This window comes from Enoplosus armatus, chromosome 10 (genome assembly GCF_043641665.1).
Source record: "Enoplosus armatus isolate fEnoArm2 chromosome 10, fEnoArm2.hap1, whole genome shotgun sequence".
Taxonomy (NCBI): Eukaryota; Metazoa; Chordata; class Actinopteri; order Centrarchiformes; family Enoplosidae; genus Enoplosus; species Enoplosus armatus.
The window spans coordinates 12,792,854-12,808,282 of record NC_092189.1 but is presented as its reverse complement, the minus strand read 5'-3'; the positions used below and the strand labels follow the sequence as shown (position 1 = coordinate 12,808,282).

The 15,429-nt window shown below is 40.0% G+C and overlaps 1 protein-coding gene across 5 annotated transcripts; it reads right to left on the bottom strand.

Annotated features, from left to right (window-relative positions):
* Window positions 1-828: 828 nt before the first annotated feature.
* Window positions 829-14,901, bottom strand: stx3b (syntaxin 3b). 5 transcript variants are annotated; one of them, XM_070912769.1, is made up of 11 exons: window positions 14,776-14,901; window positions 8,861-8,935; window positions 8,622-8,721; window positions 8,083-8,157; window positions 7,861-7,931; window positions 7,471-7,579; window positions 7,306-7,379; window positions 6,551-6,685; window positions 5,651-5,761; window positions 5,297-5,407; window positions 829-906 (listed from the first exon to the last, which is right to left on the bottom strand). In XM_070912769.1, the coding sequence occupies exons 1-11, from the start codon at window positions 14,803-14,805 to the stop codon at window positions 829-831; spliced, it is 969 nt and encodes a 322-aa protein (XP_070768870.1). In that variant the 5' UTR covers window positions 14,806-14,901. The 5 variants fall into 5 exon arrangements, with proteins under 5 accessions (XP_070768870.1, XP_070768874.1, XP_070768873.1 ...); XM_070912773.1 differs by lacking the exon at window positions 5,651-5,761; XM_070912772.1 differs by lacking the exons at window positions 829-906; window positions 5,297-5,407 and adding an exon at window positions 1,333-3,529.
* Between the last annotated feature and the right edge of the window lie 528 nt (window positions 14,902-15,429).

Below are 15,429 nucleotides of genomic sequence, written 5' to 3'. Positions count from 1 at the left end.
CATGTTTAACCCCCCCACCCCCCCCCTCTCAAACACAAGAAGCGAAGCACACACCAACACTTGGTACAACGCACAGAAATCTTTTATTACATAACAGGCTTTACTGGGTTGACACACAGCCAGTGAGCACAGTGACAGAAAAGACCATCAGCACAAGCATCTCAGCAGCACAGACGCATACAGACAGAGCACACACCACAACATCACACACAATTTAGTAAAATTATGACAACACACTAATCAGAAAATGCTACTTAATTTGATCATTTATGAGCAGAGCATAATTATGTGCATGTGCGTGAATGGACTTTATGGGAAATGCATTTTAACTTAACAAGTTTAAATGAATTCTTAGAAATAATTTCCTGATGATTATAATTTCTCTAAATATGATTGTCCCTTCTATGCTCCACCAGGAGGCGGCAGACTACAGTCAAAATGATTTAAAGTCACTCTTGGAACCATCTGGTTGTGAACAGGCAAACTGAGAAAAATCTACACATTTATAACAGGTTTTTCAAACACTTCATACAGCAAGAACATAATTTAAATTCAAATAATTAATAGAAGGGCAAGTGCAAAGGACTGATATGGTTCAATTCATATTTTTTTATATATTTAATTTGATTTTTAAAACAGATTCAAATAATGGTCAGGGTAAAAATAGGGGGAGCACCTCAGGAAGTGTTCTTTTTCTTGAAACCCTCTCTCCTGGAAACACTACACAAAGACAAAAAAAAAGAGGACATTGTTTCAACATATAGTGTGAAAGAACAGAGGTCATAGTGTTGCAGGCCGATGCTGGTGTTTTACCTGTGTAAAACCTTTTTATGAGAAGAAGCTGTAGAGATAGGAGAACCCAACGATTCCAATGATGGCACAGCACAGTGTAATCATCATCTTTTTCTGTAATTTTATCAAAAATAAACAGTCATCAGACATTGGAATTAGGCTTTAATTCATGAGTCTACACACAAACGCAGCAAGACACAATGCAAATATTCACATTAATGGAGGAAATGATCGAGCAAAAGGAGAACAAAGGGTCACAGAGGTTAGAGTGTGTATTTGTGTGTAAAGAGAGAAGAAAGGTGAAGAATAAAAAAAAAAATCTTACCTCCTCTTTGACTCTTGTGCACCAGTCTTTAAAAGCTGCACTTTGCAACACAGTGGTTAACATGCTGCATCAACAATCTGCTGACAACAGCTTCTACCATCCCATAAAAACATTCACACAGCTCGTCCACAACATGCAGTCATCAAAAAAGTGTCAAATTTCAGTTACATATTTACATTCGGTCACTCACAAAGGAAACACTCGCCAACCAGTCATTAAAAAACATAAAATCTTTAATTTCCATTAAAATCATTGGAACCATAATTTAAAACAGTGTACAACAGCTTTCCTTTTCTCCTCCTTCGCTTGTTGCAGCCCAGTGCTGATTGCTAAAGTGGTGTGAAGAACAAGGCTTGAATAGAAGCGTTAGGATTGAACATTTGAAGCCAAAAGAGCAGACTGTGTGGTCAAAAGACCAAGCTGGGGGGGCCTCTCACTTTCAAGTGCTCCCCGTACAACCAGAATTAAAGGCACCATTCAGGCTCTGGTCAAACAGAAACAAAGACTCCCCTTAGTGACAGTGGCCTTCATAAAGCACCGGACACTACAAAACCCCCAGATGTGATCAATACCTGTAGATTATTGACTATTATCCTTGTATGCACAGCTGAAGTCACCTGCTTTAATTGCCATATTAAAAGCCACTGGGTGACAACGTGCGCACTGTCGTTCAATAAACTGTCAGTTCGACACGTTCTTTCTACCAAGACGAAAAGGCCAACTGAAATGATGAAGTAGAATTACACCAATTTATTCGGTACACCTAGCTAAAACTAAGGCAGTCTAATACAACAGTCCTGTAATAACTCCTTCATTTGGGTAGGTTTAGTGACGACATTCTCACATATGTATAGTACAACAAATCTGCTTAAAGTTATGTACCAATTTCTCAATATTTACTAAAACTAGATTCAACTTTATTCTTGTATTTAGTCGTGCTGTTGAACTTAGAGGTGTTACTAATATCTTCTTCACCCCGTTTACATCAATGAGGGCAGACTAAATATTAGACACACCTCTTAAGTATAATGCAATACAATTCAAAAGCACCACAAACTACTGCCTCCAAAAATGTCCATAGAGTTTAACCAACACCTCTCTGAAGCTGTTTAAACATGAACATAGGATTCATTGACGGGCTAAAAATATGAGACCTAAAATATGCCATGAAAAGCAGTTCACACTAGTGAAGAGCCAGCGGTCAGGGAGGCCTCACTGTGTGTTAGAGTGTTCATTTACACTTTATCCTTTATGTGCGACTTTATTAGCAACACGTCATGAAAAAGTACAATAAATACAAAAGCTATTCTGGCACTTACTGGAAAAAAAGTAGCTAGTGTTACTACCAGTCTCTCTTTTTACCCTTGGGCATTTTTTTTGTTTTTACAGCGTTTTAACAGGCGAGACAATCATGTCATCAGGTTAGCAAAGATACAAAGCAAATATTCATGCATTTCTCCCAGATGTTGCAGTGTTCTGATAAATCTTCAAGTAATGGATGCATGTTGATCCCAATAGCTGTCTTTCTTTCTTTTTTTTTTGCTTATCTTTGCTCCACCTGTTCATGAAATGTGTTTCCATAAGCACCATCCTTCACATTTAAAATCAGAACGGCTGGGCTCTCTGTATTGAAGAATGACATCCTCTTCAAGTTTAAGAACTGAGCCATATTCATGGCTAGATATCAAGTATTATTTCCGCGATCATCTGAGCTTAATTACAGAAATAAGATATATTTTGAAAGTGCTGGAACTCCCTAAAACCAACAAAATCCCAATACAGTGAAACTAAAATAGCTAGTTTTTCAATCACAATGTGTCACGGCTCATAAAGGCAATAAATGAAGATAAGGTGGGTGATGTGCTTCTACAAGGCTTCACAAGGGTCAGACTTACTGGATGTTAAAACACATTTCAGATGGCAAACACTTCTAGGCTGACTCTTTGGCATCGAATGAAATGGACACTGGAGTGACATTATGATCAGTTACTTTTTCAATTCCCTTTTCCCCTCCGCAGAGATACAACAGGTATTGTACTTCGTGTCAGCGTCACTCCCATTTCCTCATTTGCAGCAGAGCATCCTCAAACTGTCCAAACCACATGAGGGAGTCAAACAGACCAGGAAGGACTGTTCTGATCGGACAAATCAAAAAGTTTATTAAGTTTTGTAATTCTTCTTATTTTCCTCAGAAGTCAATTGTAGCACTAGTCCTTCAGGTTTTTAATTGATGGAGTGATCAGTGTCAGTTTTTTCTTTGGCAGGTCAGCTGATGGAGGACAGGATGAAGTGGATGATGAACAAACTGATGATGGTAACAAGACAGCGCCTCTGCTATAGTGTCTGGGTGAGGATGATGATGAGGACGATTGCTACAACCACAGCACAGATTGCAGCGATAATGATCATCTTCTACAGAGAGGGAGAACCAGAGAGAGACAAAAGGAGAACAGTGTTAATGGCGGGGAACATGAGCACTGAAGAGAGCCCACCGACCAAACACCGGCTGAAACTGTGTGCCACCAACTCACAGCTAGCACTGCTGTGTTTGTTCAGCAGTAACCAGAGGCAAGTGCCGCAGAATAGGAGAAAAAACACACACACACCCAAGAACTTCAAATGCACACAAACACACCTCAAGTAATCCCTCTGGATAGAAAGAAAACACACACACACACACACACACACACACACACACACACACACACACACACACACACACACACACACACACACACACACACACACACACACACACACACACACACACACACACACACACACACAACCTGAGGAAAAGAGCATGCAAACCCTTTTCCAAAGCATGCTTCGTACCCACACCCATTGTGGCCCTACAGAGGATGTTTGCTCCAGAGTTACTCACCCTTTGCTCTCCTCTTATTCAAATAGCTCATCGCCTTGGCTTCAATCCCACTGACAAACCAATTATGAGAGCTAGTAAGGCCAGCAAGACCAGCACAACCACCACTATTATCACCACTTTCTGTTGGGAACAACCAAGTAACATACAGTACCATCAGGACCAGCAATTATGGAATTTACTGCTGTATGTTATATAGTATTTGTACTAGTTTTGTATGATGTTCAGTATGTGGCAACAATGGCCCTATCAAATATCATGAATTCTCTTCGTAGCTTGGTAACCACACAAACTCAGAGCATAAATATTTCTGAAGTCTAATAAACCAGTTTCGTCTCATGTTGACTTTATGTTAACCTGTCAATAAAAAAAGCTGTTTTCACACACATGCTGTAACAGCCTGAAGCTAACGAGCTACATCTTCAAACACAGACAAAACCAGAGAATAATGCAGCAGTCACAAGCCGACTGTAAACAAAGACAAAGTTAAGGTTAAAGCTGAAGAGAAAGGACAGAGAGAAAAGAGTGTGGAAGTGGTCAATGAGTGTGTGTGTGTATGTGGTCTTGGTGCTGGGCAGGTGGTTTTCAAAGCACAGGGGGGCCACAGGGGGGTGGACGCTCAGGAACCAAGCAGGTAGGAGGGTTGGGGGGTCATCACTGGTAAGGATCAAGGTGAAGATCAGGGTCTTGATGGAGGGGATGATCTTCATGTTGTCAGGCAGGTTTCCCAAAAGCATCTTTGTGTTAAAGAGGAATTCCACTTCTTTCCACTTCTCATATACTAACAGGACGTTTAGACAGAAAACAGTCTTGTGGTAAAAGAAAGGGTGAAGGTGTGAAGTTTTATGCATCAGTTTGAAATATGATCCAGGACGGCCAGTTTGAGCAACAGATTCACGAGTTAAGTGAAAGCTTATCAGATGCTAAAACACTGCACAGCAACAGAATCTTATAACTCTTTAACACAATTTATCATAACAATTTTCATTTTATCTTTCATTGCGATGATCACAAGGTAAGCGGTAGAAATAAGGCGTCTATGTTACAAAGTAATCTACCAGGAATTTGTGCTTGCTGAATTATGTCACATTGCATAGGACACATAGATTATATTACTCTAATACAAGGCCAGGCTTGTGAAGTTGATTCTGACTCAGTTTAGTATTTAATTTTACAATCCCTCTTTTTTTGTTTGTTTGCGCCTGTTAACGCTAACAAAAAAAAGAAAATCCCTGAGATTGTTCTATTTCCGTTGCTTTTGGGAAACCGGACCGCTCTTCCTGACAGGAGTCACTCACACGGCGAGCCTCTTGCTGAAACTTTGCAGCCTTCTTAGTGTCTGCTACGGCCCGCTCCACAAAGCCCACTGACTGGTCCATGTTGCTCTCAATCCTTTCAATCATCCCCCCCTTACATGGGGCACGGAGAGAGAGAGAGAGAGAGAGAGAGCGCAAAGCACACAGGATTCAACAGTTGTGTGTGATTGGCAGTGTGTCTGCAGGGTGAGGGAGTCTGATCTGTATGCACACTATGTGGTTTAAATGTGTCAAACAGTAAAAAAAAAAAGTGTAACTGTGTTTAGAAAATAAAGAGAATAAAAACAGGAAGAGCTCACAAGCAGACTGGTGCAGCAGTTGGCTGAATGACATTACCTTGCGTGCTTTGGTCTGGTACCTTACAGCTTTTTTGGTCTGTTCTTTAGCCACTGTTATGTGGTCCACTGACTTGGATACATTCTTCTCTATGTTGTCTACTATGTCACCCTGAAAAACAACACAGCAATCAGTGAGACACAGAACAACACTCAACGAGCAGAAGAAAAGTATAGTACATTGGTTTAAAAACAAATACATCTGGTTTCAAATGATTGTCAAAACCTCCACTGCTGCTTAAGTGAAGTCTTCAGGCAGTTTCAATAATTTTTAATGACATGGTACATTTCATGGGCGAAGCATTCATATTTATGTCAGTGCTGAATTTCTTTTTCGTTTGGAAGAAACCTTTTCAACTAAAAGCTGGAAATAAAAATGGTTAAGAAAACAAGAAGAAAATCACACAACATACAGAGCAGGAGTGTGGCCCTTACCTCAAACCTCAAGACTTTCCCTCAGAAAGCATGGCGCAAGCAGCAAGAAATATGTGGTTAGACGTGTGCACGCACATACATACAGTGACTGATCAACAATATGTGTTTGTTTTCATTCTAGTGAGTCTGCTCTGATGTGTACACTGATGCTTCATTCGTGCATCTTACTAAACACATTCATGTTGTTCCATCAATGTTGGGTGAAGAGATGGAGGTGGCAGGAGGGTAAAGAGAGGTGTACGAAAGGCATGGAGCTGGAAAAGAGGAGACAGAGACAGATACAGATTGATAGTCAGACAGGAAGACGAATAAAAAGAGCTGAATCCAGTCCGGGTTGAGCACAAAGCCACGGGGAAAGGTTAAAGAATGAATGCAAAGAGTGAATAAATGAATGAAATAGATGAGATGTTCTTAAGTAACTGATGGGTGGACGAAATGATGGGCAGGTGGACGTAGAGGACTGTACCTGGCTCTCCACCAGCATGGCGATGTCTACAAACATATCGTGCAGCTCTTTGATGCTACTTTCCAGACGGACGATGTCTTTGTGTCTGGCTTCAATCTCACTCAGGGCTTGTTTAGAGATCCCAGAGTCCACGATCTGTGGGAAGGAGGGGCTTGTTATTACCAGTCACAACCAGCACAGACACACATGCACGCAAAGAAAACGTCTAAATGAAGATTTGTCACTGGGTCACATTTAATATTTGGGTTTTATTTCTTCTAAACAGTGTGGCAGAGATTGGCCATGACGTGGTTTAGTTTGCATCTCGGCTGAAAAGGGCAACTCGCTGAAACAGGAGGAAATGAAAATGAGTGTATGTCATAGTGATATAGAGACATATATAAAATTCTAAGTAAGAAAACTGTCACTGCTTCTTTAAAAGGAAATGACAGTTCATTAGATGGCAAACAGTGTAAGCTCACTGGCTCCTCTTGTCCATGAGTCAAAGATTCAATTCTTGTATGTAAATCATGACTGATTAATGCTGCTTCATTGTGCTTCTGTTTGCTTTTATGTAATGTTTGACTTAATCAATGTTTTGATTGTGGTGCCGTCGTGTTTTGCTATAGTTTTGTTTATATGAGAAAACAAAAAAATTATCATTAAAAGGAAGAAATGGGTGCATCTCACACATTTTTAGGGTACACTCCCTGATGTGATTTTATTACTAACTCTGAGACACACGCACACACACACACGCACACACGCACACTGACCCCTGCAGTAAACACAGCAGCATTGCCACTCTCCAACATCTCCTCCAGTTCGTCATCTGTTGTTGCTTTTCCAGCTGCAAATGAAATACAAGTTAAAGGTTAATGACAAAGACAACTGTGGGACCATCACATGGCTTTATGGCCGTGTATGTGCGTGTCACTCACTGATCTCTAGCTGTCTCTGAATACGTCCTTTACTCCTCTCTCTGAAGTCCACCTGGGCTTCATTATACTTTGTCATTACCTCCACAAACTTCCTGGACAGCACTGCATGCTGGGAGACAGGGAAAAAAGTATTTAGCACAGAAGTAATCTTGGTGGAAGTACTGAGATTTTAAAGTTTTGGAATATTATATCCACAAAGGCCTGTTGTTTTTTCTTATTCATACAGTATGCTCTAATCAAATATGGTCATGGCAATGAGCCTATTGAAGAGCTCAGAACATCCTGCAGAGTAAAAACGAACAAGTCCTAACACACAATATGAAAAGTGTTTACATTCTGAGGGGAGGTTTCCTATGAGGCCGGCTTTAATTTCACATGGACATCATTTACCTGCGATTTACGTATCCGCATGTCAGCGGACACCCTCTCCTGTTCTTCGGACTCCAGGTTCCTCTCGATGGCTGGGAAACAATCCAAATGACTGATTTATGATTCAGCTTAACCTCAACTATCACTGTTTAATTCTTCAGTAACATTTCACATTAAACCATTTCAACATCCCCGTTATTCTCACTGACTAGCTGTGTGTGTGGCAGTGGCAGGCAGACTCACTCTTGAGTTTGTTTCTTGCATTGTTGGCCATCTTCTTTATGTCATTGGTGATTGCCTCCAAGTCATCCTGTGTTTCTGGGAAGGAAGAGATCATGTGGCAATAAACAGCTAATGCAGCAAAAGAGCCACACCTACTACAAGTACAAATAAATTGACAATGTTGTCAAATCAAGCTGGGAAAGATCAGCCATCTTTCACAATGCCATCTCTCAATTCTCTTAAGTTTCCACACCAGTGAAGCTGCATTAATCGACATCTTTTTTATAATGTTGCTTTAAGAAAATCACATTGTACAACAAAATGCAGATTACTGACTCGCTTTTAAGTGAAAAAGAGTTCCTCTTTGCAAAAGTCAGATTTAATTCAATTTGGGGGAAAAATGCAAGTAAATGCAGCTTGTAAAGGAGAAACATTAGTAAGGAGGTAGGATTAGGCAAGAAAAACATCCTTAATATGACCCTAAGTGAGAGGGGTGAGGTGAGTACATTTGCAGAAGAAGAGGTACAGGAAGAGAAGCTGATAGTGGTAAGGTATCTTACTCTGATCTGATGTGGGGGCAGACAGGATGACGGAGTAAAGCTTTTTGACTTCTGCCACGTTGTTATCAATTTTATCGATACTGTTCCTGATGTCCTCAATCTGAAACAAATACCATGAGTATCAAGTGTATGCAACATAAATTAAGACATTCACAAACGTTCACCCGTGTATGCTCTCATACGTACAAGTGAACAAGTAAAAAGGAGCACAGCCCACACACACTAATAGAGACACTGACCTGACAGAAGAACTCGTCCATGAAGGCTGCGTTGTCCACAGCAATCTCCACCTCGTCGTCATCTTGATCACACGTCTAGCAGGATAAAAGTAAAAGATGTATCAGAGTAGTAATAGTATAGTCCCAGCAGGCCAGAGAGAGAACGTGTGATGGGTATTACATGTTTTTCTAAAGCTCCAAGTATAAAGCATGTCATCAACACCCCGGGATTAAAAGGTTAATTCAGATTGTGTTTACCAGGGTAAAAACAGAAAAACAGACACCTCTGTGTGCCAATTTATGTCCACTATTTATTATTCATCTTCTGTTTTATGCAACTCTTATATATTATCTTATATGCTTTTTTTTTTAGGTTTTATATGAAACACTTGGTCGTTGAAAGGTGCCCTACAAACAAACCTTCCCTTGCCTTTAGAGAAAAGCAGATAATAATAAATAGCACTAAAACGTCTTTTCTATAACATATGCACCCAGATAAACACACAGAATAAATACATCCTATGCTGTTAACAATTACATCCTGTTAAACAAACTAACCTGAGGCCAAAACAAGGTTCCACACCATCTCTGTTTAAAACTCATTCACAGCCCTGCCTGTGTGCAACAGACAGCAATGTGTGCCTGGTGGTCTTTGTGAACGCTCTATTTCCTATAAAAGGTTAAGTATCAATTTTAAGTATCAAGTTTTGATACCAGTGCCAATACAAGACCTGAGTTTCACTTGTGATACCAAAACAATACTTTTTTTCCCAACAAAATAAGCCAAACTCCTCAGATGTCAGTGAGGTTTTCAGGCAAAGCAGAGACTCCGGGAAGTTACAGATCCCAGATAAGAAAAAGTCTGGCATGTAACTACCCGTAAAACCACAACCATTTTTGATCTTTGGTTTTTGTCCAGATTAAACAAACGAGATATTTAGGTGTTAACTAGTCAGCTTTAAAACGTGCTGGCAGATTTTGTTACCTATGGACAGAGCCAGGCTAGCTGTTTCTCCCTGGTCCCATTCTTTATGCTAAGCTAAGCTAACTGACTGCTAGCTGTGGCTTCATATTTAGCATGAGAGTGGTATCAATCTCCTCAAATTAACTATTTCTTTAATTCTGTCACAACACTGAGAAGCTGTCCAAGGACTAAAAAAATAGCAAAATTAAGATTTAAACCAGGAAATTTAAAAAGTAAATCACCGAACAAGTAAATGCAAACACGAATCTGACAAAGTATTCAATGCTAAATGGATACATTTTGGTCAGCACTCACAGGCCTAGTCCTCCCAAGTCTTAAAAAACATACATAACCACAATCAATGTTGTTTTTATAGGCCAATGCCAATATTTCTGACTGAATACAAAATACCATTCTAATAAGACGTCATAAATATGTCACAGGGGACAGTCAGTAAACACAGGGCAGTGCCAAGGGTTGGCCACAAAGACCTCAGCACTGCTGGTGAATATTTACATGGTGAGGGACGAGGGCTGGGTTCCAGGAACTCAACCTGTTCTCAACTGACTTTAAGAAACCACAGCAAAGGCACAGTGTAAACAAACATCACAGGGCCATGCTGTGACGGTGTGAGGTGGAGGTAAAAAAAAAAAAAAAAGAGGGAAACAGTAAGCTCACTTTGTTCCCTCCCTCTTAATAACTTCTGCTTTTCACTAAGCACATAAAGAGTGCTGCTGGACGACTTCACACATAGTCTGTGTTGCTGTTTTGTAATGAGTGACAGAGTCTGAAGTCTGGACACTTGACTTTCCTGGAGAAAGTCAGCCTGGATCAAAGTCACGGCCTGGAAAATACTGGCCTACACACCTGTCGACTTCCCTGCTCTCTGATATCACCTGACTCGCCCTCAATCTCTAAACTAGTAATCTCAACAAATATCAATATTACACTTGATTTATGCTCCTCTAGAATATCTTTAACTTCCAAAGGGAGTTCCTTGGTTTCTTATTTGGTTACACAGCGCACAATACCATCTTTAAAAAGGAACTTGGAGCTAGAGCTGCAACAGTCAGTCAATTAATCGAGTAGTCGGTTGACAGAAAATGAACCGTCACATATTTTGACAAGTGATGAACGGCGTTAGACATTTTTCAAGCAAAACTGACAAACATTTGATGGCTCCAGTTTTGCAAATGTGAGCATCTTCTGCTTTCATTTCTCCATTTGATAGTAAACAGATTTTGTTTGTGTTTTTCTTTTTTGTTTTCTTACGTTTTGGAAATCATAATCAAATTTTTTTTTTTTTTACTATTTTCAGATAGTTTATAAACAAAATGATTAAATCGATAAAATAATCAGCAGATTAATCAATAATGAAAATAATTGGCAGTTGCAACCCTACTGGGAACTTAAATTTACAGCACGTCGTCGTTTCTGTTCAAATGCTGAGTTTTAGACGGTCTTCAACCTTCTGCTCCCCATCTAAAATTTGAATTGCAAATGTAGCCTGAACTACTCGGTTCAGGCTACATTTGCTGTAACTAACAACAGTAGTGAACTCAGAGTTCCCGGGACAAACACACACACTGCTTGTTTTTAGGTGTTTTTAATCTCAGTGAGTTACTCATCGAGTATACAGCCGTAGCACTCACATTATGCTCCCTCACACAGCATTTCTGCTGTAGCGAGATAAGAGCAAGCGCTCACTTCCTTCCAGTGTCTCTCATTCAGCAAAAATAAGGGGAAAGGGACCGACGTGTGCAGCAAATGTTTTGAAAAGCCAAACAGACAAAAGGCCGCACACACTGGCAGTTGTTTCTATGTAACAACAGTTTGATACTGACAGGAACAGTCTTTACCGACTTTACCAAGTCATGAAGAAAGAAAACTGTTGCAACATTCCTCGTTAACCTCACTTGCTCATCTTAACCAGTATTTTACAGCATTCTTCATTACATTACATTCTGCAATATCATCTAATGCCAACACCCATCCTCTAATCATTATGTTTTCAAAAATAAATAAATGAATACTGTGAACAACTAGATTTAAGGCCTCTCTGTGCAACAGTGCCAAAATGTTGACTGGCAGAGTGAACCATGACCCAGCAAATTAGATTTTCTCTCTTTTTTTTTTTTGGGACCAAAATTGACAAAAACACTATAATCTCATGCTTAGTTACATGAAGATTGTGTAATCATCAAAACACAAAAACACACTGGATAACATTTGAACAACTGGACATCAAGATTAGAAAAACAGCATACGACATCAGTGCATGAGTGATGGCGGGCTTGTTCCTTTTATTCAAATCACTTAATTACGCTTGTTCTGCATACAAAACCCCATATGTCATGTTGCATAATTCCCCTCAACAAGGCAATGACTGGGACAGAGGTTTTACACTGAAGCGGACAGAGTGATCCTCTGTCTGGCTCTCTTAACACACTGGAGCCCGAATTATAACACTGTGTTGTACTGGTCTTTCTGGAAAGTCAGATCAAATGTGCAACAAAGCAAAAAATGATCAAAACCCATGGCTAGAAAGATGCATGCACTGGCAAGTATATAAAGACTAAGCTCATCCTATCAGATTCAACACTACTATGGTGAGATATATCATGTTCATACAAGAACAACAACCCAATGAAAAAAGCCTGAAGTTACCTGTATGACCTATTATGTACAAAACTATGCAAACACAGTCCAGTCATGGCCATGCTGAACGTCCAACCCTCCCCCTCACTATCTTTCCTGTGACTCCGTCGTCTTAAAGAAACTGGGAGGTGATTAACTGTCAGACTTTGTCTCTGAGAATCATAAATGACGAAACAGCAGCGGACAATACACTCTACTTTCTCAAGACAGTTGAGAAAGATGACGGTGTACAAAGGCCAAACTGAGCTGAAAAGGCAGTCATATAGAGAACAAATAACGTGTGGGAACACTTATAGGGCTGAAGCGATTAGTCAATTAATCAATTAGTCGATCGACAGAGAAATAATCGCAGCTATTTTGATAAATGACAAATATTTTAAGTCATTCTTCAAACAAAAATGCCAAAGTTTCAGCCAGTCATCTGTGAGGATTTGTCGCTTTTCTTAGTTGTACCCTAACCCTAACCCTAATTTCAGTAAATTGAATATCTTTCATCAGACAAAACAAGCAAATTGATGACATCATCTCAGGCTTTTTGTGTGAGGGTTATTTTTATCATATATTAATAAAAATAATATTATATTACTTCAACATTTTAAAGAATTGATCAATAAAAATTGTTAGTTAGGCTTAGAAAATGAGCCACTCGCTATTGCAGCAGCAGGACAGAGACCTGAGACTAGATTTACAGCAGCAGGGTGACAGAAGCCAAAATACTCCCATCAGGACCTGTGTTAATGCAATGCTGAAATCTGACAATGTGCCACAGAAGAAGCCGTGTTAGTACTGTTACAACTTTGCCCCCATTCACTGCGGGGATGTCTGAGGCAGGTGGGGAAGCAAAGTAACAACAGTAGCCCACCCGGGCCTGTACTACAGTGTGGGGAAAACACTGTGCACACAGAAGTGAAGAGGATATTGCTTTGACTGAAAGTACATTTGAAAATACCATAAGGGAAATGGAACAGAAAGCCTGAATTACAGAAAACTGCTGTCAAGTTAACGTCAACCTTCAGCAACTGTATTGAAAGCTTAATAAACAGCATGCAGAGTAAGCTATCACATGTGACCATAGCTCCAGGTTAAACTACAAGTCAGCGTTTCTTGTTGCTCCTCTTTCCCAAAATTCAGTACATCAGGTGATGTGATCACGCCGGAGATGGCACGAGCCCACATTCACATGAACGTATGCGTGCGCACACACACACACACACACACACACACACACACACACACACACACCAATATACAGCATAGATTACTGCCAGCAAGTTAAACATTAGATAGGAAACTCAAGGAGGAAAGTAAAGGCGGTGGGCGAGTGTGGGTAAAGAAGAAAGACAAAGAAAGAGAGGAGTATAGATGGGAGTGTGATGGAGGCAACCAGGACAAGAGAATATAGTTTTACAGCTCCTATTTTACACACTGTCAACTTCCCATCAAATGTCTGTCCCACTTCACTTGCTATCTGTGCTTCCTTTTCCTGAAAATAAGCCAGCTGTGTGAGATACGCCTGGGGGGGGGGAATAACCGCAGTTCAGCAACTTTAAACACAGCAAATATTTGGCCAGCAGTCTCAGGTGGTAATGGCAACACATCCCGACTTGGGTTACAACTGGATCAAGGCCTCACCCCCATGTGCAAAGTTTACTATTCACTGTCATTAACGCAATTTTGAGGTGAATGCAATGGATTTGTCTGGCAAACAGTCCAAAACCCCAAGATTTTCAATAAACATTGATACAAAACAGAGAAAAGCAGCAAATCCTCACATTTTAGACACTGGAACCAGATCCAATAATCGACTAACCTTTTGAATTTTAATGGTAAATGAAAACAGAATAACTAATCTGTTGTCATTTTCAGATGAAACTGCCCAATGTGAAGGCTGAGTAAATTTATCAATATTTGTATATACACAGGTCTACATCATATCATAGGACTAAAGAGCACCAACTTAAATATACAACTTTTAAAATGACCTCTGGCAATACAATTCAACTAATAACAAGTACACTACATTACAGTACATATCTGACACTTAATCGTCACATTATGCAACATGGCTGCATGTAAAGAACGGGAAATGATGAATTACTTTTACCTAACATCCCCATTTCAAATCACTTTCCAACCTGCTGTGTTACTACATCCATTATATGAGTTGTGTCATCACATGGTTCAAATGATTAGTAGGTTATGTGTCAAGTATTTAAGTTAAATGTTTGTGTTTTCACTAATCTTAACGTCTAATTTCTAGTTTTTCAGAGAGACATGAAAGTGTACAGAGAAACATTTCCCGGACACTACTTACCGCTTTAAGTTGCTCCAATCGGTCCTTCATCTTTTAGACGGTTAATTTAACACCTTTAAACCAAACAGACACCACAATATTGTGTAAAATGGCTCTAAAAGTAGTCCCAATCTCTGAATTCCTCAGCCAGCTGGCAAACTAGCTGTGCAACACAAACCCACCGCCAGTAAGAAAGAGAATTAAACTCCTCAAAAGTCTTGACAGAGGTATCTGAGAAAACGACTTTTTCTGAAAAGCGGAGTCTTTCCGTCGTTTTTCCATACAATATGGCTGCTGGGTTTAAAACCAGTGTTTTTTCTTTGCTAAATCTCTTCGCCCAGGGGATTAAAACAACAGTTGTGTGGAGCCGTATAATCTGCCTCTCCTCTGGCCACCAGTAATCATTCTAAAACGCACTTTTTCTGGCTCACGCATGCGCAAACAAGTCCCTGTCCACGGAGATGAAGCCACGCCCTGAGCCACCTGCACCGATGATGCATTCAGGTGTTGTAGGAATAATAACATTTCTCTCCTAAACCAATTCACCACTTCAAACTATTTAAGCATTCACCTACCCGTAGAAATAAAGTGAAAAGGCCATGAGGCTTAATCTGACACATTGACATGTTGTCAATTAATGCAATCTACACTGCCCCTGATACTTTTTAAAAAATT

Bases quoted from the DNA above. Each gene is read 5' to 3' on its own strand.
- stx3b (XM_070912769.1), bottom strand. From the start codon at position 14,805: ATGAAGGACCGATTGGAGCAACTTAAAGCG. The intron at 7,380-7,470 runs GTGAGTGACACG...TTTCATTTGCAG, and splicing joins TCAGAGACAGCTAGAGATCA to CTGGAAAAGCAACAACAGAT. The intron at 6,686-7,305 runs GTCAGTGTGCGT...TCCTTCCCACAG, and splicing joins CTGCTGTGTTTACTGCAGGG to ATCGTGGACTCTGGGATCTC.